This window comes from Physcomitrium patens, chromosome 15 (genome assembly GCF_059467195.1).
Source record: "Physcomitrium patens ecotype Gransden chromosome 15, ASM5946719v1, whole genome shotgun sequence".
In the NCBI taxonomy this organism is placed as follows: domain Eukaryota; kingdom Viridiplantae; phylum Streptophyta; class Bryopsida; order Funariales; family Funariaceae; genus Physcomitrium; species Physcomitrium patens.
This window is the reverse complement of record NC_143424.1, coordinates 11,560,819-11,585,907: the sequence shown is the minus strand read 5'-3', so window position 1 is coordinate 11,585,907 and position 25,089 is coordinate 11,560,819. Positions and strand designations below refer to the sequence as shown.

Genomic DNA, 25,089 nt, shown 5'->3' with positions numbered 1-25,089 from the left:
TCTTGAGAGCCTATTGGATATGGCTTTTGACCAATAGGGATGAAGATCTTCAGTCTTTGCCTTCATCCATCCATACCTTACTTTCATCCCTCCAAATAATTTTCTTCGAGGTTTGAATCTTCATCTTTGAGCTCTAATCTTCTCTTTAAATTTTATATTAAATATCTAAATTTTTATATAATTTAAATACTATAATCAAAATAAATAAATCTTAAAATAATTTTTTTTTTAAATTCTCTTTAAATTAACCTATTAATTACTTTAATATAAATCAACACTTATAAATATATTATATATTTGAGTTAATTTTTACATACTATAAATAATTATAGTATAATAATATGATTCTTTTATAGAGATATGAACTTAGTTTTTCCTATTCTTTTGCAATCACTTTCTCCAAATGTAGTAGTAAATAATGTCAAGAAAGAATTTAAATCATTGAGTAGTTTTGGATCTTTTTTTATTAAAGATATAAATCAAAAGAAAATACTCTTCGAAAGAAGTTCTCCAATGAATCCAACTTGAATAAATCTATTAAAATATTAAAAATGATATGACCTTAAATAGAAATTTATTAGTAGTAGAAATGTTCAAAATTTTGATCTTATTCCATCAAACTTTTTTAGCATACTTATCTTTGCCACCTTTATACTTATAGTCACAAGTCTCTTTAGATTCAATTTTGAACTTAATTTTCTTGCTTCCCTTAATTTCATAATTTCTTGGCGCAAAATTTGAATTTCATTTTTGACTTCTTTCATGGACGTAGGAATAGTGCCTCCATGATTCAAGTTAGAAATATGCAAAATTTCTACTTTTAGAGTGTGGACAAGCTCATGCAAATCTGCTATAGTTACAAATCTATTATCACATCTGTTAAGAGTAGTATCCATAATCTTTTCTTTTATAGAAAATTCAAACAAATTCAAAAAATCAAATAGAAGTAGATAATTTATAATGTCTTATATCAAATAAAAATTTCTACAAAGAGGGATATTCTACTCTTTATAAGATAGTATTCTTATCAAATAATCAAAGGACATAAATTTCAAAGAACTAAAAACTTAATTCACTCTTGTGTCCTTCAAAAAGACTAAAAAATTACTTAAAGATGATAATTTATTAAACTATTATGGCTATTTCCAAAGACAAGAAGATTAGAAAGTCTTGAAATAAAACCAAAGACTAAAAACAACATTGATAAGAATAAAGAAAGCTTTACTCTTTTGTCCATATATATTATCAAACTAAAGACTATATGACAATGTCCTATAAGTCTTCTTACAAGTATTGACTTTGCTTGACACATGTCTTAACTTGCAAGGCAAGTTATTTATACATGCATCATATAATTAGCTTCTTTCATAAGGTACTAATATTTTTTCATGTTGTGATTTGGCTACCATGTGAAAATAATATATATATATATATATATATATATATATATATAGATGTAATTTACTATACACATTATTAGATTTTGATTGATTACAAAATAAGATTAAATTACTACTTTGAAGTAGTTAGTTTAAAAAGACTATTATTGAAGTTGATTTTATGATAATAGTTTTTATATAATTTAGAGACACCTTTATTAAAGATTGGTGACTCTTGAAATCTTTTTTTGTTTCTTTTATTTACTATTTAAGACATATAATATATAAAATTTATTAAAAAAAAATTAACAAAGGATTTTTGGATAAAAATAGATAATTAGACCAATTATATGGATGAATGGAGATGGATAATAAAAATCTCCATTCCAATTGGCCAAAAATCATCCCCAATGGATTTCAAGGAGGTTGCCGAAGGCTTTATTAGAGATTAGGATTATTCTTTTAAGACCATTTAAAAATTAGAAGTTAGAATTATCAAGTTCAAAGTTTTGGATATGGTTTTGGTAAAAAAATTATATGATTTGAAGTTTTTATGAAAGAAATATAGGCACAGAATGTCAAAATGTTGATTTTGTATCTAGTATCATTCTTTGGAGCATAGTACATGCGTGTAAAGAACATTTAAGGATTGAATTGTATGATTGAAAAGTTTGTTTAAAGAGCTTTATTTTGCATATAAAAAAAAAAGGGTTTGAAGTTGATTTAAAAGAGCAACGACTATCTAAATGTAGTACTTATAAATTGAGGTTTGTTTATGAATCAATTTTATGAGGGATTTGGTTCTAGCCATATGTTAAGCTTTTAGAAAAATCTTTAGCTAAAATTTTCTATAAATATATATTAATATTTTATTAAGTTGGATACCAAATTTTTTTGCATTTGAATTTTGGATCTTTGAGATATGATGAAAATAGTACTTGGGTTTTATAAATTAGGATTTAGAATACTTCCTAAGATTTCTAAGATGCCACATGATTTGTAATAAATTTATAGTTTATTTTTTTTTGTAGTAAAGCTTAAGAGAAAATTCTTCATTATCCAAAAATTTGAAATAAATTGAACAATTGGATTAAGAATTATGAAATTTTAAAATTCAAGGAAAAAAAAATCTTTTTTAGAAAAAAAATGTTTTGAAAGAGTTTTGCTACAATTTGAAAATTTTATGCAAAATAAAGGGATTTTTGGAAGCCAAGACTTTATATAATTATTGAAGATAGAGATATGGAGCCATGAAAAAATTATGATATAAAGATGAGTTTTGAAAAAGAAATTATGGATTCTTTTTGGAATTATTAAAAATCTAACTTATCAGCAAATGATTAGTTATGATTTGATATAACAAAGGATGTTAGCAAATTTTTAGATGCTCTAGAAAGCTTTATATATAAACCTTATCAAATATAAAATAATTTTACTAATAGAATATCTTTTGATATTGTTGTATTTATTTATCTTCTATAATAAGAATACATTTCTTAGTAGAGCTTGGTCAATAAGTTAAAGCTAAATTCTCTACAGTTACATACCTAATGTATTTTCAGATCATAAATTATGCCATACAATAATGTGTAATGCATGGCTAATTTATTGATCAAGTTTCTAATTTATCAATTAACTAAAAATACATGTAAAGTCAAAGCAGCTTCTATAAAGCTTCTAGAAAGCTTTTCTAGAAAATATTATAAAATAAATATACTTTTACCTACTTCTTCTTAATCATATAGGTAATTATTAGAATAAATATATATGTCTATGACATTATCTTTTCTTCTATGGACATAACCTTAGGAAGCTTCTCAAAAAAAATTTATATCACTTGAAGACAAAGCAATAATAGATAGCTTCTCAAATAACTTGTTTAATCCTCTTAAAACATTGTAGAATTTGCTAGAATATTTCGAGAACTTTTAGAAATTTTTAAGAATATTTTTAAAACATTTCATTAGAATATTTAAAAAATATTTTATAACCTTCTAAAATTAGATTAATTATTTTAATAATATTTTTAAAATCATCTTCTTAGATGTCTATAATACCTTTTTAAGTAGCAAAGGTAGCTAATCTAAGTAGAGAGAAGTTTTTGAAGGACTTATATTATAAATTGTTGTAATATTGATAAATATATAAAATAAAAAATATGTGTTATAAACATTAAAGATGATATTTTAACTTAGATAAGGTTCAAATTCAAAATTTGTCACCTTTTTTTTAAATTAAAAATTAGATAATTTAAAAATATTTGACATAATATTTTTATAAATATATATTTTTTTATATTTATATTTATTCTTTTATTCTTTGATTTATAATTTTTTACTACTTTATCTATTTATAATATATATTTTATCTTAAGTTTTGAAGTTTTTAGGAAACAAATTGAATAAATATGTAGGAATAAAAATTAATTTTTTATTAAGATCCAATTAGTCCTTGAAATTATTTGATATTGTAGTTTAAAAATTTTCTAAAAATTATAATTCTTGTAAAATTTAATTTTTGGATATTATTTTTTATAGTTTCAATAACATAATAATTTTTTTATTTATTTATTTGAGAGGCAATTTACATCTAAAAGCCCATTTTAAAAGACCATGGTTTTAAAGTTGTACTACGGTTCCTCATTTGTTAAAGAAAAGCATGTATTTAGAATGATTGTTCTTCTGATAAAGTACATTGTAAGAAGATGCAATGAAAAATAAATAAATAAAACAAATAAAAATTATAATAAGTCTAAATATTTTAGAAAAAAATCATTTCTATTTTTTAATAGTCTATTTAAGTGTATATCGACGCATCCTCTTTATTTACTTTTAAAAGCTATCTCTTTAAGACTAGTCTAATAAAATTTCCAAATGACATAACTATTCTACTATATAAGAAAATATTATATTCTATCTTAGGTTTTCTTCTTAGGGTCTTTAGACTTACTTTTCTAAGTATAAAGCTCGGTAAAAGAAAATTCTTATTTTTAATCAATTAAAATATTTAAAAATTAAAGCATCTTATTTTCTCTTGTAAGTAAAAATTGCCTCGCAATAAAAGAAATTAAAAAAACCTTTGTTAAATATTTACAATCTTAATATATTTTTAATCAAAATATAATTTTTTGATTTTTGAACTCTGAGATGAGTTCTTAATTGATATGGATTTATATACGAATAATATGGTATAATTTATATAGATTTATATTTTTAAATTATTATTAATAAGATGAATATGTTGAATTTTTAATAATTATTTATTCAAATATTATAATAATATTAAATTAAATATCTATTTTTATTTTTAAAATTTAAAATTTAACCCAATTAAATTATTAAATTATTTTTTATTTTTAAATACTAATTTAATAATATAAGTAGTAATTTTTTAATAAAATACATCAAAAGTTAACTTTTGATATATGTGATTGAATTTAGACTATATGTGTATAAATATTGTTAATTAAAAAGCTAATATTTATATATATATTCTAATAAATACTTTTTAGGAATTTTTTTTGATGAGAAATTTCTCTTAATTAAAACAAATAAGTAAGATTATAAAATTAAAACATATAAAACAATAACACATAGATTTAATATAACTTATATATCCATATGTAGATTTGTAAGATACAATAGTTAAGTTTCTTTTGTGTTATAAAAATGGTTTCTACCATAAGTTTTTACTTTATATGTATTATAACAAAAGGTATTATGATTGCTTACTTTGTATCATTGTTAGTAGTCCATCTTCTTATTATGAATTATTAAATTTGAAACAATAAGAAAAAATATAACAATTTTAATCAATTTTTTTGATTGATAAGTATTTAATATTTACTTATTTATCAAGTTTATTTATAAAAATAAATATTTTTATTTAATATAAATAAATTTTAATTGCTAAATATTATTCGTAATATATATAATATTTACAATATAAATTATGTTTTTTTATGCTTAGTTTAGATATTTTTAATACATAATCAAAAAATAAATTATGCTTTTTTATAGGACCATGATTCAATTCAACATGTAATACAACTATTTTTTGTGGTTTTATTATTTAACATACAGACATATATATATATATATATATATATATATATATGCTTTTTTTAATATATTTTTTATTTTTTTATTTTTGTATTTTTTGTATTTATGTTTCTTTGAACCTTACTTTTTAAACATAAGATAAGTAATTTTACATATATCACAAACTAAGACTATTTGATTCTAATATAATTAATATGTTTTACTTCTTAATGACAAAAAATTGACAAAGTTTAGGATTTAGACTCTAGATTTAAAATCTATAATCAATTGTCAATAAGGATTAGGTTATTAATTCTAATTTCAATTTGGGTGATTCTAAATTTATAAAATATTCATAAGCTTTGAATCCAATTTACATCCAAAATACTCATAAGCTTTAAATTCAAAAAATTTAATATTTTATAAATTTAGATTCAAAATATTAAATGGTAAAAGTAAATAAATAAAAGTATACTTTACAAGCTTTAAATTTTACGTATATTCATAAAGTATAATTTTTTTATTTAATTTTATAATTTAATATTTAAAAAACTAGAAGCCTTTTATTTTATTATGGTTAGAACTTGTTAAATGACTTTTAAATTTAAGTATTCTAAAAAAAATTTTAAAAGAATAATTTTAAAGTGATAAAACTTTAAACCATTATAATATAAGAATTTTTTTTGTTTTAGAGTATATCACAATATTAAAGAATTTCTTGGAATTTTAAAGTAAATTTATTGACTAAAAATTAAAGTTGAAAATTTGTATATATCTGCAATATACTACAATTAAAAAAATAGCATTGGAATAAATAAAATTTAAATAAAATATTAATATTAATAAACCTGAATTCATATATATATATATATATATATATATATATATAATAAATTTTAAAAAAATATCTAAGTTATATGTTATATACATTAAATATATACTAAGTTTTTATACTAAATACTTAGAAATATTTTTACTTATTCGAAGTGTTTTATGGCTGGTAAATGATTTAAATGAAATAAGTTATCCCTATATTTTTTATGAAATTCATTATTTTCTTTATTTTTTTAAACACTTTATCTTTTGAATCTAATTTAAGGATACATGTATCATTTTATTTCATATTTGAAAATTGCATATAATAGATTAGTTACTTTATTTTCTATTTTAAAGCTACAAGACAAATTCAAGTTATATGATGTTAAATTTTAAAGTATATAAAGATGTTGTACAAAGTAAAGATTTTTTTGATTCAAAATATCAAATAATTTTATTTTTATATTATATATTCTCTCTCTCTCTCAATACATATTTATTGGAATGTAAAACTAAAGCCAACTTAATATTAACTACTCAGCATGTGCAAATAAGTTTATAATATTATAATTCTGTTTGAAACACATAAATATTTAATATACCAGGTTTACATAGTCTATTTATTCGTTAATATGTGTTACCAATACTATAAATAAAGAGGTTTTATATTTTCACTATCTACTGCAGTTCATATATGTTTATATTTAATTTCTAAGACTAATTTTACTATATTTATATTGATTTTTTCAGTTAGTATCAAAAAAGCTTTGACTAGTTTTGAAGAATCATTGTGTTTAATATGGCTAATAATATTCTAAATTAAAACCTCAGATTCCATGGCCAAGGAAGGCACCAGCACTCGGCGATGTGCTGCTGGTACCCCCCTTCCCTCTCCCCCCGTGTCCTTCCTTCCTCCTGCGAGAGCAGTGGCAGTTTGCATTAATCTCCACACAGACCAGGTACACACTCTGAAAGGGAGTGCCTCCCCCCCTCACCCCCCACCCTCTCATCGTCGTAATGGAGTTTATATGGATGTGCTACCCTTGTTTCGTCTTCTACTTCACGACCATGTAACTTTCATCTCTCTACCACTGCTGCTGATGCTGTTGTTGTTGTAGTTGTTGTTGCTTTTGTTGTGTCCAACCAGCTCCAGCGCACTCTCCCTCTTCCTCCATCGTCTGTCTGCCTGTCTGCCTGCTTTTTTTTACTGCCAATGCTGCACTCGCTGCCTCGTCATGCTCTGTCTGTGATGCCTCCTCTACCATGACCACGACCACGACGTCGATGCTGCTTCAGGATCAGGAGCAGGGAAGTGTGGAGGCCACGGTGCAGGTGAAGGATAGCATCGTCACCGGAGCAGTGTAGGCGGGGGTAATGAGAAGCGATCAAAGGCTGTGGGAAGTACGTAGGCTGAAGAATCGTATGGTGTTCGCAATCTAAGAGACTCTCCTGAGGATGCAAAGTAGTGACCAGACAATCGTCGATGATTGATTCTGGTGTCAGGGGAGGGGAAGAGTGGCAGCAGGAATGGATGGATACGCAAGCAAGGTGATTCGGAGAACGTACAGGGAGGTGCTGTGGCGTGACATCAAGAAGATTAGGTGAGAGGTTCTTGTCGCTGTGCTGTTTGCTGCTGTGCGCCACGCGCTGGGGCTGTGGACTGAGCTTGGTTTTGAAATGCGTCCCCTAGAGCTTGCCGGGCATCGGCTTTTTACGCGCAGGTGTGTTGGCATCCGCGTCGCAGCCGAGTTGGAGTCTGTCGCCCCGCTACTCTAGTTCGAGAGTCTACATCCCTCCCTTTCTATCGCTCTGTCTCCCTCTTCTCTGCTTCATGTCAGGTCTGGCAAAAGCCTGCGACGCTTTGGTGTCTGTATGTGTGGAGTGACTAATTAGCTGGGAAGTCTCGTTGGACTGAAACTTGACTTATTGGGAGGGGCACTCTAGGTGGTGCCAGGAGAGAGGAGAGACGTCGTACAGAGGCTTCAGTGCTCACTGAGCGAGCATCTTTCTTATTGTACTGGCGAGTCAAGGCTACTCAGGCAACCACCATCCGGATAAAACTGCAAAAGCGCAACATGGAGGGGCATGGAGGCTATGGAGCAAGGGACAAGCTCCTTCAATTGGACAGAGTGAACGATTGTGGTGCAGGAAGATGGAGTAAAGTATAGTTGCGCAGACCATGATCACCTGCAGTTTGCGAGGTAGAGTGATTTCGGAGTAGTTATTTTCTGTGTATTTGGCTGATGAGCTGCATTTATGCTACTACGAAGACTGGTTTTGGTGCAGCTTATGTTCTCCGACACAGTTTATCATTGCTTGCATTGCGACTCAAGTCTTGGAGCGAGTTTTCTTTTAATTTGTCTCCCTCCTGAGAATTACGACATTAATCTGTTGAGCACTCTTGAATGTTTGAGAATGTTGAGGTTCAATAGTTTGAACTGCATACTGAGAGCTTACTTCACAAAACTCCAGGAAGAAATCTTCTCCCAGGTCTAAAACATTTAGCACCTTCAGTTCCATTTTAGCAGTGACGTAATTTCAAGTATCGTGCCTAGGCACTACTCGTCAGTGCGCGTCACAGATCTTTACATGCCCATTCTTGACATCTTTAGGACATGCGTGAAAAGAATTTTAGCGGATTGCGAATAATATTAAATAATACGCGTCCTAGCTGGTCGCAATTATGTTACAGATCCGTCTTTTGGATTATTATTAGTGTAGAAATGGATCATTGAAGTGGACCTGTCTTCTAAGGTTTCCGTGTCACTCGCCCTCGTGATGGTTTCTTCGGGACACGAAACAGAGCAGCACCCTATTCTTAGCGTTCGTGAGTTCATTAAGTTATGAAAGAAATGTCAAGCTTTGAAGAATTTGACATTTTCCCAGTCCTGACGTGTTCGTAGTATTTGACGTGGTCGCCGCGTGTTTGAAATCCGAACTGCTTTAGGATTGAATGGATCGGTCCATCTGAGAATGCCAATAGTGTTCGTTCTTGTCCACCGCTATTCCCTCAAGGAAGAGTTCATCCTTAACGCGCGCAACTATGTCCGAAATGAGTTTGTTGATGTTTTCGTTTGGACTGAATGCAGGGTGGTCTTCGATTGAATCTTGCTTGGTGAATGTGAAGCACGCCTTTAGAATTTGACGCCACTGCAACAACTTGGTGGAAGCCACTTCGGAGGCCAAGATGAAGCCACCTGCGCCCGTGGATTGAACGGCCTCAACTATCACAAGTGAAGGTAACCTCTAAGTGATTATCTGACAGTCAAGGAGTAGTGTTTGCCGAGCGGTTGGTGAGGTGGGCAGTAGGCCAAGTTCACTTGAGTGGAGGTTCGATTCCGATTCTGGAAAAAAAATTCATGTTTTATTTGTCTGGTTAGAGGAACCTAATGAATACGTCAACAATGTTATCAGTCGCAGGGTTTCAGTCAAGAAACCCTGCTTGGTGATACTTTGAACCGACGAGATCTGTTAGTATGAGTCAGTTTTTTCTGCACCTTTGGCGTCAAATTACTCGTAACCATTTCATGTGATCTGTTACCACGTTGCAGGTTTAAGTTGCGTCGCCAGAAAATTGTACGAAACGACATTAGGAAAATAATAAAAAGAAAAAGAAACAAACCAGCAAGCCAGCATCAATTGGTTTCTGAAGCTCAAATCCCGACCGGATGGAATGGTGGTCTCGAGACAGGTGCAGGAGCAATGTGAAGCTGAGAGCGGGAATTGAAATGATGGGTGACGGTGGATTGATTCCAGTTTCGTTAGTGCAGAGACAGTGTTCAAGTTCGTAACAGAAAAAGGGCATGGCCGGGAGGCTCTGGATTTGGGGTAAAGACTGCTGCAAAATCAAATCACACATGAGGGAGAGATGGAACATGCTTGGTCAATTATTATGGCAGTATTAGCTGCATCACTGCCAACCCTATTCCTTGTGCTTTTCATCTACTCATATGCTAGAAAATTATGGAGGAAGTATTTTGTAACAGAGCCAGAACCGTTGCCTATAGACAGGCGTGATGCGGCACTCAAACGTAGCGCCCTCATGGCCAGTTTCTGGCGGAGCAGCTTACCTTTGAGGGCCTTTCAATGGAGCGAACACCCTTCGCATGTGATTACGGCTCTGGAGCATGGATGGGCCGCATTTTCATTTTCCTATGCTACTTCTGCAATGGGAGCCTTCGCAACTCCTGTGCACCAAATGTGGGAGATGTGTTGTTCTTGCTCGGCTATGAAATTCTGCGCACCAGAGATCAGTTGGATGTCAAACGGCACGGGGGAATGCTTGCAACAAATTCGTTTGAATCCAGGATTGCGATCCAGCAAGGATGGCTGTGTGCTGCCCGTGCAAGCACTACAAACAGCCCTACCTCTGCCTGGCCCTATTCTCGGTCCCTGCCCTTACCCTCAAGATGCTTATTTTGAGCTTTGTATTTTAGCTTCTGGAAACGAGTTGAGCTCAGAACACAGCTCTTTGGCTGGAAGTGAGCGGGTGAAGCTCATTGCCCAAGCTTTGACATCAGATCGGTATCAAAGAGGCCAGAGTTTGACAGAATTTAATGATATCGAGTTTTGTCGGAAGTTAGATACTCAGCTGAAGGGCAATGCAGATTTGGACAACGAAAAAAACTTGAGCTCCAAACATTTGACTGCACCTAAGAACGAGCAGGAAGGAGATCTCGAACACTCAAGCGAAGTGGACCAAATTGACTGGGATGAACTCCTCTCAGTTGGCCTTGCAGGTGCAGAAGCTCCACCCTTTCGTCTTCTAGGCTTCGATCCAGGCTCTGTCGGATTTTTATCGGCAGACGGCCAATGCTATGTCAATGGTCAGTTACCATCGTCTCTCTCAACTTGTACTTATTCCAATTCTCACAATTCACCAATTGTACGAACACAAAATACATAAAATTGTTTATGTTGCGCATACTCTTTGAATGCTATTAAAGACCTATTTTCAAGTTGCTCTCCTATCTTGCTCTGATTTGACCAGGTATGCCACATCTACAAGGCAAGGATCTCGTGCCAACTAAAGGTCGACCGTGGGGAACAGTGAAGACAACAGTAGGATGTGGATTTGACCCTCGAGTGAAGAGAGTCTACTTCACCATAAACGGTGAGCTGGTTCACGAAGCCCTGTTGAAGAGTGCTGATTTCAGCAATCCGCTCTACCCAACTATAGCCAGCAACTATGACGTGACAGTTTTGATAAACCTAGGCCAGAAATCATTTGAGTATGCCCCTGCAAACATCACCAGAGTTGCAAACCCATGCTGCCGTATCCTACAGGCGAGACCCAGCAAGAATGGTTCATTCTTTGATGATGACCTGAGTTCTGACCTCTTCTCGATGGGCAGGTTTGACTCCCAATGGTTGTCAGACTTGGAGTATACCAATACTCAGGAACTCCATCGCCATGACCATTCAGAAGCAGAATCAGATTTGTTTGAGATTGTTTTAGATGGGCATAGTTTGAAAAGATAGAACGCTTACCAGGTTTCCAGCGCCTCTTTCTATACAAGTTGAATAGTTGTGCAAATACAATCATGAGTTACATAATAGTAACTTCTTAGTCACTAGCGTTGCCAATTTAGGCAGCATGTGAATTTGTGATTCGTCTCCATACACGTTATCTTCCGGAGCAAGCCTAAGTTTGCGCGTTGCATGCATCAGTGCTGTCTACTTTCACTCAGCTTCTTCCTCTTGCGGTACCTCTACTTGGTTTTAAGTCTTGAGCACCGTTGGAGGACCCTTAGGAGAAGGTTTCAAGTGAAGAATTATAATCTCTGATTCTGCTGCTCCGACGTCTGAACACTTTCCAACCCATCCCCAGATTTGGAAGAAAAGAATACAAATCGGAGTTGCAGTGACCATAGAATACGACCATCCGTGTTGCTTCTGCAAAATCGAATCAGAGAGTATCAAAGAGCGGGTCTGTATTGCCGAACCCCTCATTGATGCTTCAGTCTTTTCTTAAGGTGACTCCCTGGCTTATTGCTACCGTTTGTAAGTAGGGATAATACAATAGGTACTTTCTGAAGGTACGTTTTATTGTATCACGACGCCCTAAATGAAGTTTGTCTGTGAAGTTGAAACCTTGCAGCGTCTAAGTACGTTGTTCAAGTACCCATCAGCAGAACCACGATAAATATTTTTTCCTAGAGATATTCCGAGACACATTACATGTCTCGTGTCATTTGATTTTTATGATCCAATCTTGGGTTCGCTGTCAGTTCTGGAAAGATGGCCTGACCGGTCAACGCAAGTTCCAGTGTTTGTGAAGCATCTCTTGTTTCCACTGTATATAATTTTAATTTAAGAAAATGCAGTGTAATTGCACAGGTCAACCTGTCGCATTTCAGTCTGTCAGATGGCCCAATTCATCAGTCAATTAAAACTTTATTGGTCTTTGATATTGAAAGGTGGACGACACGTTGGTCGGGTCGCGATGAAGCGCCGGAGGAGCTCTCACGTCTGTGTTGAGCCCATGTAGGCGAAGATCTTAGATCCATCGCGACCAAGCATACCCTGTGGTCCAATTTCCTCTGCGCACTAGTATAAACCTAGTGATCTACCCTTGTGAACCTCGATAAGCGAGATTCCGAGCTCCAGAGCTTAGTGGGACTGAATTTCGAGATTAGGTTAGCAAGGTTTAGGGTCTAAACACCATGGATGGGAAAACGACCTAAGTGGACACATTGCGAGCACGCATGGCCCACGCCCCAATTGCTCCCTCGCAGTCCGAGGGAGACAAAGGGCGTGCACAAGCCTCGAGAGATGAGGAGATCGAGCCAGAGCTTGTCGCAGTGGTGACTAGTATGGGGCAGAATGACAAGATCCACCCAACCCGAGCGGCAACAGGGGAAGTATTACCCGAGGGATTCTCTTGGAGCTACACGGAATTCCCACTGTGCAACAATGTACTTGACGTCGAAGTAAACCAGGCCATTGTCAAAAAAGACTCGGAGTACCTCCAAAAACACGCCATCGTTGCGTACTTCGTAGGAGGTAAGCAATTTCAGATGGCCATAGCTGGGTGGGTAGATTCTTTACAAAAGCAAGTGGGTGACTGGGTGGAGGTAGGGCGAAATTTGGGCCCAGGTTTTTTCCAGATTATCAGCCATCGGCCCGCAATCACCCAAAAATTGTTGATGCTTACGCCACTTAAGTCTTGCTGGAGGACGTGCATCCTTCAAACCTAAACCTCGGGTTTCAACGCCTCGCAGCTCGCGGGGCTGAAGGTTCCAACTTGGGTCACGCTTAAGAATATCCTTGGTTAGTTTCTTGAGGTGGCTGCACAGATGGCCAAGGATTTAGGTGAACTTCTCGGGAGCGACAAGCAAAACTCCACTTTGGCTGATCAGAGATTTTGCATCGGCCTTACCTCAGGCTTGGGGTGGAAGACCTCCCTTTCCGTCACCAATGTCGGGACTGGAGAAAAAGCTGTAATCCTCACAGATTACTGCATTCTATCCATTCAGTGCCGATTTTGCCTGTCCACGAATCACCTGGTCAAGAATTGCGGGGGCCTGCTAAGTAAAAGGGAAGAGAATATTGCACAGGGTGATTGAATGAGAGCTGGGCGGCAGTCCCATGTCTCTAGTGACTCTATTCTGCCGCCAGCCCCCCTGATTGGTGAAGGAGTTAATTCCACGATCTTGGTGAGTAGTTCCAGTGGATCAGGGGTAGAGGGAGTAGCGACGGGCTCTCGGGCTCTCAGGACACGGTTCCATAGCCATTGTTGCATCAAGGAAACCGCTCAATCCCCGAAATCTTCACGAGAAACTTCCGACTGGGAGTGTAACGGCTGGGAAAAGGTACATCGAGGAACAAAGGTCCGAGGCCCTTCGTAGTTCAAAATTCAGAAGACTCAAGAAAAGAGGGAGGCCTGTCGATGACGTGATCAGGCTGCATGTGCAATAGTGAACCCAATCATACAAGAAGAGGCAAATCGCTCCCCTATCTCACCCCCTCAGTGTCGAAAGTGCACCTCCACCTCCGGTACCCGCCCCACCCCAAGATTGATTAGCCTTGTGCTGGTCGTGTTAGACTCAAGCGCTCTTGATGACCCCGGCCCCGATCATGGTTAGTCTGTCGCTGGTAGCATGGACTGGTCTACGGAGGTACGATCGAACCCAGAGGAGGAAGGTCAATCGATACCACTAGCTCATCCACTTCCCCCTCCACCATAGAGGGCTCCCTTCTCTCAAGGGCTACTGAATCTAGTCGACTCTAGGGGTGTCCAAAGCCATCGCTTGCAACTATCCTCCGACAGTGGGCCAAACTCTCAACCTGCTAGCTCGCCCCTCCCTCGCTCTCAACACGCCCTGGTCGAGGGACAAAGAGAAGAAATGGAGGATTTACAGAACGGCCTACGCAGCAGCTAGGATGTCCCTGCCAGAATGGTGATTGACCTCAATGGCCTTGCTCCATCATCTCAATCCATGGTGTTTGGTTGTGTGGGAGATGCATCGGCGGCGTATCCACCTCATCTCCTGGTATACACTCACCGTGAGGACATCTCGTCGGCGGCTTCAACTCCCTGCTCCTGCTCCATTACGCCTTTGGGCACCTGTGTTCCGGAGTACCTCCACTCCCAGTTCATGGAGTGGCTCCGCGAGAGGGATCTGGTTTCCTTCAATTGGGGCTTTCTCACCCCTCAAGCTCGGCGACTTATCGACTTTCAGCTCCAATGGCATCAAGAACTGTCGGAGTTAACTTGTCGCCAGTGTTCAACAATCCTATATACTTGTCGCAGTAATCCGAAGGCGAGCGCACGATTTGAGTCGATTAAAGGCCCTCTATTATTTCTACATAACCCCCTTCCTCAGCCATTATGAAGTTCACCCTTATAACTCAAAATGTCCAGGGCATGAACTGCTCCCAGAAAGTGAGTATTGTACGGAATTATTATCATGCTCTCATTCCGCATGTAGATGTCTTGTGCTTTCAAGAGCACAAGCTAAGAGGTGATAAGTTGATCACGTTAAAAAGTTCTTTATGGCCAAAGGAGGGGGGTTCTTTGCTGCGGTAGCTGCGGTAGGATATTGCCATGAGCCATCTGATGTAGGTGCGGGCCAAGGAGGTGTATGTCTCTTGGTAGCTCCACACATTGTTCATTTGGTTGAGGATTCCGAGCACTCCCGTTGCGGGCGTGTTTAATGGGTCCGGCTCTCTGGCACGCCCATGCGGGACCTTGCAATCCTCAATGTTTACGCATCTACGGGGGTTGGGGAGAGAATGGAGCTTTGGACAGAACTCCTCTCAAACCTTCTGAGAAATTGCAGATGGGTCCTCTGCGGCGACTGGAACGTCGTCGAGAGAAGACCCGATAAATCTAATGAGTGCAGAATAATAATGATGATGGTGGAGAAACTGGCGTTTAAAGAACTAACCGCGGCCTTGAATGTAGCAGATCGGTTCCCGCCTAGTAACCCGATTCGTTTCTTGGGGGATAACAAAAGGAGGGATGGTGCGTGCATACTAGCTAGACTAGACCGTATATACACCTTTCAATCCATGGGTGCGGGCCCGCAGCCGGTCATTGATTATTTTATCAAGAGTGATTGCAACCACTCCGACCACCTCCCTGTGTGAGGTTAGATCATAATGCGGGTGGAAGTGAAATAGAAAAGTCAACATGTGAGATGAGTAGTTGATACCTCGCTTTAGCGAAGGTTGCTCAAGGAATCACCGCGATTTGGCTATCCAACCCCAATTTAGGCTTCATTGAGAAGTTGCGCCGAGCGATTAAATATTACAAAGAGTTTTGCTTGCGCAAGGCTAAGGAACAGTGGCACTCCGAGGCTACTTTACACTCCACCTTGTCTTCTGCAGTTACCCCCCTCCAAGTTGATCCGCTTGACCTGGCTCACCACGCTCAGCTAAGCTATGTTGCGGACCAATTACAAGCACATGAACAAAGGCCAGCAGAAGGGCGTCGGATCTGCAACCGAGTCAAATGGCTCAAGGTCGGGGATACGGGCTTATCGGAGTTTTTCAAAATCACCAGAGATCACTCCGGAGCATCCAGCATTACTGAACTCGTAGATGAGCAGGATACTGTATTTACGGATCAGGCAGATCTAGAACGACTATGCGGATCATACTATGAAAAGTTGTATAAGGCCAAGTCCCAATCAGCAGAACAAGATGGAGTCATGGCCCAAATCTATGTTGGACTCTCAGATCGCCTCGCTCCGTCCTGTAAAGCGGCCCTCAGTGCTCTAATTCGGATGAGCGAACTAGAAGGTGCTCTGAAGAGCATGTCGGCAGGGCGGGCTCTGGGCCTCGACAGCGCCATCACCGAATTTTTTAAAACTTTTTGGTTCCTAATCAAAGATCAAGGACCATGATCGAGAAAGCGTGCAGGAACTAGAGGTTGCTGGCAGGAGTCACGAGAGGGCTCATATCGTTGCTGCATAAGAGGGAGGAGGAGGGGGGGGGCAAGATCATCTCACCAATTGCAGACCCATCACGTTGTTCAACGTGGCATACAATTTTTTTATCAAAGCGTTGCAGCTACGCCTACAACCTGTCCTGATAGAGATGACCTGTCCTGATAGAGATGACCAGTCCTGATCAATCAACATTCTTGCCGACGCGTTTTATTCTTGACAATATACTGTTTACACATAGAAACATCGATTGGGCTGCACACACCAAATAGACTCTCATATTTCTGAAGCTGGATTTCAATGAGGCCTATGATATGGTTGGGTGACCATTCTTTTTCCAAGCTATGGCCACTTTCGGTCTTCCAGAGGAGTTCATCTCCATGACTTGTCTCCTCTTTTAAGATGCCACCGCGAATGTTAAAGTAAATGGCTCCCTCTCCCCAACTTTTAGCATTGAACATGGGGTGTGCCAGGGCTGCCTCTTTGCGCCTTACTTCTTTCTTGTAATAGTAGAGGCTCTGAATTCACTAGTCAAGGAAAGGGTCACAGCCGGACGAATCAAAGGTATTGGTCTCCTCGTTGAAGGTAAACAACAAACTATCATCCAGTACGTCAATGACACATCACTTACCATTGCGGGTGATGAGTCCTCAGTGCTGGAAACCATTTGTAATATGGCGAGGTTCTGTCACGGCTCGAGGCTAATTCTGAACTGGGAAAAGTAACAAGGTTATTGGCAAGATGGTAGGTCCACGAGCCGCTCACAGCGGACCGACCACCTTGGGGTTACATGGGTGGATGAGGCCTCAATCAGCACCCTACTAGGAACCCTCTTCGAGTGTCACCTTTCCATGCCGAACGTTGATGAATACCTTAAGTCTTGGATTGAGAAGAAACTACGATATTATTGCTCTACAAAAATCAATACCACGGGCCAGGGGGTGACAGTTAACAAAATTCTCTTATCATCCCTATATTTCATTTCAATCTTTGGGGGCTCAAAGAGGGGGATATCAAAATTACGTGCTAGTATTCAGAACTACCTCTAGGCAAGGTCTATGCACCGAGCTAGGAGCAAGGTGGCGTGGCTTCAGTGCTGCCAGCTTAAGAAACAAGGGGGTGCTCAATCTAGTCAATCCTTTGGACGTCCTTACCATCCTGATGTCGAAGTGGATTACAAAGGCTTGCGAGCCCGGATCCTCAAACCTCCAATTGCTACTTCGGTTTCGGCTTTCAAATTTCCAACCATACAAGGGAGGTTAATGGGCCCCCAATCTCGTTTACTTCACGCAGCCCAACCACCAAACCAAGCATGGTTCAAGATTGTGGAACAAAATTGGATCCTCGTGGCGGTCCCTAGTAAAGGAGTTGGTTGTGACCCAACCATGTTCGTCCGATGAATTAATGAGTGAGTCGTTCTTGTGATCAAACTTCACACCTAAAATCGGAGCCGGATTTTTCAGAACCAAAGCAGCGCAACGTCATCGTTCTGGGCTTTCGCATACAAGGGATGCTAGAATCAACAATCGTTTCCTCACTCTTCGGAAGCCACAGTTCTGTTTGGCATCTTATCCAATGAACATGGAGCATGGAATGCGGCGATCTAGTGTCTCACAAGCTTCTAGAGAAGCCTACTATCAACAATCCAATTGATCCCGCATGTTCAAGAGTGGGTGAGGATTTTCAGGGAGAGGAAAACGACCTACCTTGTCACGTTTTTTGCATTTTCCAAGGGATGCAAATAATGCTGGGGGGGATTGCCGCGAGGGTGGTCCATCGGGGTTGGAACACCCCTGTGCAAGGTACTGCCATCATCGAAATACTTATCACCATCTGTCTCCCCCCCTCTGGCACAAGGCAATCGAGGCATTTACTACGTCTTACAGGGCTCCATTCACCACGTACGGGTCATCGCAACATCCTGTGGCCCTCATGGCACTCTAGTTCTCATGTTTTGTGGGAGGATTGACAAGCTGGAATGGGACCCCGGGCGGTTGTTCTGGCCAAGAAGGAATGTGTTATCTCCCTTCATGAGCTTTTTGGCCAGAATAGGACGAGACCTCCTCCAGCAAAGATATGTCGCCCCTTCCGTGATTGAACGCAAATGGCAAGGTGTCCTTCCTCTTAATTATCGCTTACGGTGGTAACTCATTTGGGCCAAAGGACGCACTCCAAAGGAAGTTGGCCTCCTTTGGTTGGTGTGGCACAAGGTGGTTGCTGTTAATATGTAGAGGGGAAGAATTAGCTCAACAATTAATAACCGCTGCCCCATTTGCCTCAGACTTTCGAAGGAGTCCGTCCTACATCGGTTCTGGAAATGCCCCTCCGCTCAACGGGCTTGGCAATGGGGTATTCATATAATGAATACGTGTCTCTCTTTGTGCCTCGCTCAAGGCCCATGGCCTATGCTGACCTGAAAGCACGGAATCTTCTTTGACTGCATCCCACGAAAGTTTCAAAGGATTAACTAGCTTTGGTTGGCTCTCCGAATTTTAATCCTTTGGACCCTCTGGCTTGAACGAAATGACACGTCCTTTAACCATATACGATGGCCTAGTGAAAAACTCCTACTATGCATCTGGCTCGGTCTTATGGACAACGGACGAGTGCAATAGGAGCAAACATGTATTCAAAGCCAACAAGAGACGGATAAGAAAGAGAAACTTGTCAGACGTTTCCATAGTCGCTGGTGTAATACTGAGGTTTTTGCAAAGATAATGGCCAGCCACCCCCATAGGATTCTATCTGGTCCTAGTTGTAGTTTCATTTTTCAGCCCAACTAGTGGCCCCGTGGCCTTCAGGAACATTACTCCAGCCTTATTGATGCGGTTCGTCCCGTTGTTTTACTAATCCATAGATAGTTTTTTTTTACTAATTCTACTTACTCCCAACTGGTCGGTTCCCTTAGGCTGCATACAACTGAGTGGTTCTCTCTTTTTCTCTGCGATGAAAGTTACTTTCATTTGTGTCAAAATATAATTAATTAATTAATTAAAACTTTATTTTTATGCTCGTATTGATGTTTATAAGTATGATGTCGGTGGAATCATCCAATGCTGATAATTAATAGTTTATATTAATGTTTAGTTTGATTAGTAAATAACAGTGGACTTCACCACATTGTAGCTGTGGAGAAAACTTAATTGGAAAATCATTTCCACACTTAAATTATAATAATGTAAGCACTTTTTTGATAATGTTATGTGTGTAAACTCCTCATTGTTCTTCTAGTTGTAACATTATTAGGATTAGAAACATGAAGTACTTTCAACATCATTGAAGAAAGGAAATCAATTTATTAGATCTCTCTTACAATATTTTTGTTTTTTGCAGTTCCAACATTTTAAAAGTAATATGTCCAAAAAGTTGGAAAAATGGGTAGTCTTTCTTTGGATGGTGGATTTATTCTATGCATGTTTGAAATTAATTCATTAAAAATATAATAGCACAAAAGAAAATTAGACTATTAAGAAAGTGAGTTGGACATTAGAAGGGACGAAGAAAAATAAAATAAAAATGATAGGGAAATAGAGACAAGACAAAGATCATTAAATGAAAATTAGAAGCTTTTTGAAGTTGGCAAAGCAAAAAAAAATTACGATATTATTTAGAGAAAAATAAATAATTTGAGTTAGTTTAAAAATCTTTAAATTCTAAGTAATACTTGGAAATATTACTTTGATATATCTAAAACATTACTGTAATTTGTATTTAAATTTTACAAGTCACTTATTTTCTTCAAATTAACTTTTCAAAATTTTATAATTTTTACCAAAAGTAAATTTTCCAACTGTAATTTGATGAAGCCAAACTAAGATAGTTTAGTATTTTTATTTTTTTATTTTTTTATTTGATTGATTTGGTTTTTTACACACAAAATCAATCTTTGAGATATGAATGTACTTGAAGAAAGACTATTAATTAATTGTAATCTGTTTTTATTATAATAATTTGATTTTTTAATATTAAGTATATTGTATTAGTGATAGTTATATTATATAGACTTAAATCCAAACACATCACTTCCAAAATGATGTTTTGAATTCATCAATTAAATCTAAATAAAATAAAAATATATTTAAATTAGGCATATAGTATAAATCATTTTTATCTATTAATTATATATATATATATATATGTAAATATTTTGAAGCTGGAATATAAATTTTGTGCTCAAATCCATATCACAATTAGAAATTTATTCATTATTTGTGTTTGAAAAAATCATATACTATATGACATATTTTATTCTAAATAATTTAATAAATTTTCTATTATATAGAAAAAATTAATTTAATATAGAAAAGTTGTAGTTAAAAATATATTTCAATAAAACTAATGTAAAAATGATAGTATTTTGTAATACTATGAAATATCCTTAATTACTATATTTTTTTAAAATATATAATGTATTTGACTTTTTAATAAATTTAGCATATAAATATTTTTATATTGGCTAGCAATAACTTATAGATATTCATAAATAATATTTTTATAATAAAAAATATCATAGATATTTCTAAAATATATAGAAATATCAAAAATATCCCTATATTCTTGATAATAATAAATCTATTGTTATGGACATATACATGTAAATCATTAATTACCTATATGATTTAAATAAAAGGAGGTAAAAGTAGAATAATTCCATAATATCTTCTATAAAAGCTTTTTAGAAGCTTCATAGACATTGCTTTGACTTTATAGGTGTCTATAATTGATTTTTTAGATTAAAAACGTAGTCAACAAGTTGGCCATGTACCACACATGTTGATAGTTTGAAGAACAAGCTAACTATGTAGTCCACACATAGAAAACTTACCTTGGAAGCTAAAGCATGTGTCTTGTAAAGTCAACACATATTAGAGGTCCTATAGAATATCCCCACGTATCTCTTAATTAGATAGTATATATGGAGGTAAGAATGAAGCCTTTATTCCTTTCTTGCTTCTAGTTTAGATTTAAGAGTCTTTAATTTCCTTGTCTTTTGGCAATAGCCATTATAATTTCTTTTTAATATACATATTAATTTATTGTTATTTTGTCACTTTTCTTTTAACATAGATTTTTTAGTTCATGTCCTTGACATCTATCCCTTACTTTTGTGATAATTGCAAATTTATCCCTTGATGTAATATGTTATAACCATCTCTTGTTTTTAGGTGCATATGCAACCAAACCACAATACTTTTCTTCACATTTAGGGGCCTACATAAAATGTAATGAACAACAAACTATTTTGTACTCTCATTCCACTTTTGTCTTGCAACACCGCTACTTAGAAGCTATAGTGATGGCAATAGAGAGCTCCTGTAGGGCCACTGAGAGATTACTACCTATAATACAAGTGGTGTCAATTTATACTTTCTTGCCATAGTCATTTGTATTCCTAAGCTTCGCCTTTGTGGGTTTGTATTCATAAGGTGTAGCCTGCAAAAGCTAAGTGATGGATCAAGTAACAAGAAGGTGAATAGTAATACATGTTGTAATAGTTTCAACTAAAAAACTTAAATCAAATTGAAAAGAAAACTTGTCAAAATGAGAAAATATATATATATATATATATATATATATCACAAATCAAAGAATTCTAATGTTTCTACTTTTATAAAAAAAAAAAAAAAAAAAAAAAAAAATGTATCTTTTAACAGATATTACAAATAAAGATTTCAAGGCCATTAATTATCAAGGACATGAATCTTAAAGAAATGAATCCGTAATATACTCTTTTGTCACTTAAAGATGATATGATATTAAACTAAAATGGCTATTGACAAAGACAAGAAGACTAGAAAGTCTAGAAACAAGACTAAAGACCAGAAAGGCATTAATATGATTGAAGAAGGCTTTACTCTTACCTCCATATATACTCTTAATTAGGAGCTATGTAGCAATATCTTATAGGACCTCCAAAACATGTTGACTTTGCAAGACATGTATCTTAACTTGTAAGATAAGTTTTCTATATGTATATTATATAGTTAGTTGTTCTGCAAGCTACCAACATGTGGTTAACTTGTTGTTGAAGTTTCTAATCTACCAATCAACTATAAACACATGTATATTCAAAGCAACATCTATGAAGCTTGTAAGAAGCTTTTTTAAAAAATATTATGAAATAAATCTATTTTTATTTACTTCTATTTAATCATATAGATAAATATTAGAATAAATATGTGTATCTATGATGTTAAAAACCTTATTGGAGAGGCTTTTAAAACTATTTACAAGTAACCAAGATTGGTTCTCTTTACAAGAACAAAATTGGGTACCAAAAGTCTTATTTGTCTAAGGCTAAAAAGACCATGATGAACTAACTGGGTTTATACAATTGTAGTACTTTGTTAACAAAATCTATAGCAACTTAGGTATAGATTGATTTGATAAGTTTTTTTAAGCAGAGCATGTTTTTTTTTTTTTTTTTTCAATCTCTTCAAAGTAAAGCCTTCAATACATTCAAAACTTGATCTCTTTAATAATTTCTAAAAAAAATCAAAATACTTTCAATTTGAAAGACTTCATTCATTTTTTATATTTGTATTTTTTGCCTATATTAGTCTCAAGAGTATAGACTTGTGAAGTGGTCAGTTTGGCTCTAGACATCTACTTACTAATCTAATGCATTTTGTTACAATCTCTGAAAATAGTCACGTGTAATTCATTTGCTCAAGTAGATAATAGAGTCATTTTTGCTAATTCCTTGAATATTTAGTTGCTACTAATTCAACTAATATATAGCTATAAATTCTTTTTTTATTCAAAAAAAAATGTAATCAATGATGGTTGTAAACATTCAACCACTTATTTAATAAAGTATTGTAGGAAAAATCCAAATTTTAAAGAATCATCCAAATTTATTAAATTTGGAGCTAATGACTTAATCATATTTCCAAAAGACATAAGCTATACCTAAGATGTTTCTGAGATCACCAATTAGTACTACCAATTTGATTATCAATCTACTGATAACAACTTTACGTGTACATTGCACTTATGGCTTCATGTCACATTGAATACAAATCTTCATCTAAAGTTTCTTAGGTTATATAGTTATACAGACTTTGCAATACATTTTTTTTGCACCACATAAAAAATCCACAAATGAAAAAGGTTGTATAGGCACTTTTAAATGACTTGCAAATATATGCATATATTTTTTCTATGTAAAAAGCTTCTCTACAAAAACAAAAAATATGCAATATTTAAAAAATAAAAAAATATAATCATGCCAAAATGAGAGAATTAATTTACAGGCTTGATACAATTACTCTATTAAGTACCATAGCTAAAAAAATGTAGCATCTAATGAGGTGTGGATTCTCTTCTATAATACTATGTTAAGTTTGTGGTCAAATGTTTACAACCATCCTTGATTATGTTTCATGTAGGGCCCAATATGTTAAGAAAATTGCCGTGGTTGGGCCCCAAATGTAGTTAAAAACAAAAGATGGTTAAAGCTTATCATGTCTAAGGGTAGATTTGCTATTATCAAAAGTATGTGGATATTCTTAATATTTTTTAACACATCAAATATATGTATGATATATATATATATATATTTTTTATAATTAACATGACTTAATAATTTATTAGATAATCAATAATATAAATGTCTATTTAAAAAAAAAAAAAAAAAAAAAAAAAAAAAACTAACTTCATATTAAAAAAAATCTAATATTTATTTTTTATTATAGATTTTTATTATTAAATTATATCAATTTTTATAGTTTTTTAAAACACACAAATAACTTGGAAGTGATATTTCAAATAGATATCTATAAAATTTTAATTCATGATATATTCAATGTCTAAAATTTATATTAAAGACAACTCATACATATACAATTTACATGCAAATAATATCTTACTTTTTTATATTAGTTTTATTTTTATTCTTATTTTTTTTCTAAAATATATTAAATAAAAATATCAAAAGTCATTTTGTGGAATCATTTTAAGATTTGGTGTAAGAAAATATTTATGCATAATAAATTTTTAAAATATTTTTATTTAAATAATATTAAAGTATAAAATAATTTTTAATTAAATTTTAAGTTATCTACTGAAGAAACTATTAATTTATGTAACAATGGATTCTTTCAATCTTTTGTAAAACAATCATATATCTATACTTCACGAATGTAATATTTAAATGAAGATTTCAACAAAATTTGAATTTGATCATTTACAAGTTAATTTTTTTAAAAAGCATAGATATATATATATATATATATATATATATATATCTATATATATATATACCAATTTGACAAAAAAAAAGTAGCTAACTAGTACTTCAAAAGTTTTATTTCATCCTTGCATATGGATGAGAAGAAGCTCTAATACCAATCTTGATTCTACCTTGTGGGATGTTGTCAAGTACATTAATTTCAAAGAACTAAAAGATTAATATATTCTTATGTCACTTCAACAGGCTAGAAAATCTCTCAAAAATGA

General features: G+C 34.9%; 2 protein-coding genes across 5 annotated transcripts; both read left to right on the top strand.

The window, feature by feature from the left end:
- The first annotated feature begins 6,682 nt into the window (after positions 1-6,682).
- Positions 6,683-11,877, top strand: LOC112292652 (uncharacterized). Of its 4 annotated transcripts, XM_090256445.1 has the most exons (6): positions 6,683-7,305; positions 7,532-7,836; positions 8,180-8,436; positions 9,325-9,474; positions 9,787-11,061; positions 11,226-11,877. In XM_090256445.1, the coding sequence occupies exons 5-6, from the start codon at positions 10,104-10,106 to the stop codon at positions 11,714-11,716; spliced, it is 1,449 nt and encodes a 482-aa protein (XP_090112571.1). In that variant the 5' UTR covers positions 6,683-7,305; positions 7,532-7,836; positions 8,180-8,436; positions 9,325-9,474; positions 9,787-10,103; the 3' UTR covers positions 11,717-11,877. The 4 variants fall into 4 exon arrangements, with proteins under 4 accessions (XP_090112571.1, XP_090112570.1, XP_024397121.1 ...); XM_090256444.1 differs by having other exon boundaries at positions 7,532-8,436; XM_024541353.3 differs by lacking the exons at positions 6,683-7,305; positions 8,180-8,436 and having other exon boundaries at positions 7,699-7,836.
- Positions 11,878-12,071: 194 nt separating this feature from the next.
- LOC149987746 (uncharacterized) lies at positions 12,072-15,453 on the top strand. Its single transcript, XM_090256447.1, has 2 exons — positions 12,072-12,210; positions 12,655-15,453. Exon 2 carries the CDS (start codon positions 12,943-12,945, stop codon positions 13,432-13,434), a length of 492 nt encoding a protein of 163 aa, XP_090112573.1. The 5' UTR covers positions 12,072-12,210; positions 12,655-12,942; the 3' UTR covers positions 13,435-15,453.
- Positions 15,454-25,089: the final 9,636 nt, after the last annotated feature.

Excerpts from the sequence above, each read along its gene's own strand:
- LOC149987746 (XM_090256447.1), top strand. The coding sequence starts at position 12,943 with ATGGCCCACGCCCCAATTGCTCCCTCGCAGTCCGAGGGAGACAAAGGG.
- LOC112292652 (XM_090256445.1), top strand. The coding sequence starts at position 10,104 with ATGGAACATGCTTGGTCAATTATTATGGCAGTATTAGCTGCATCACTG. Across the intron at positions 11,062-11,225 it reads CGGCCAATGCTATGTCAATG|GTATGCCACATCTACAAGGC; the intron begins GTCAGTTACCAT and ends TGATTTGACCAG.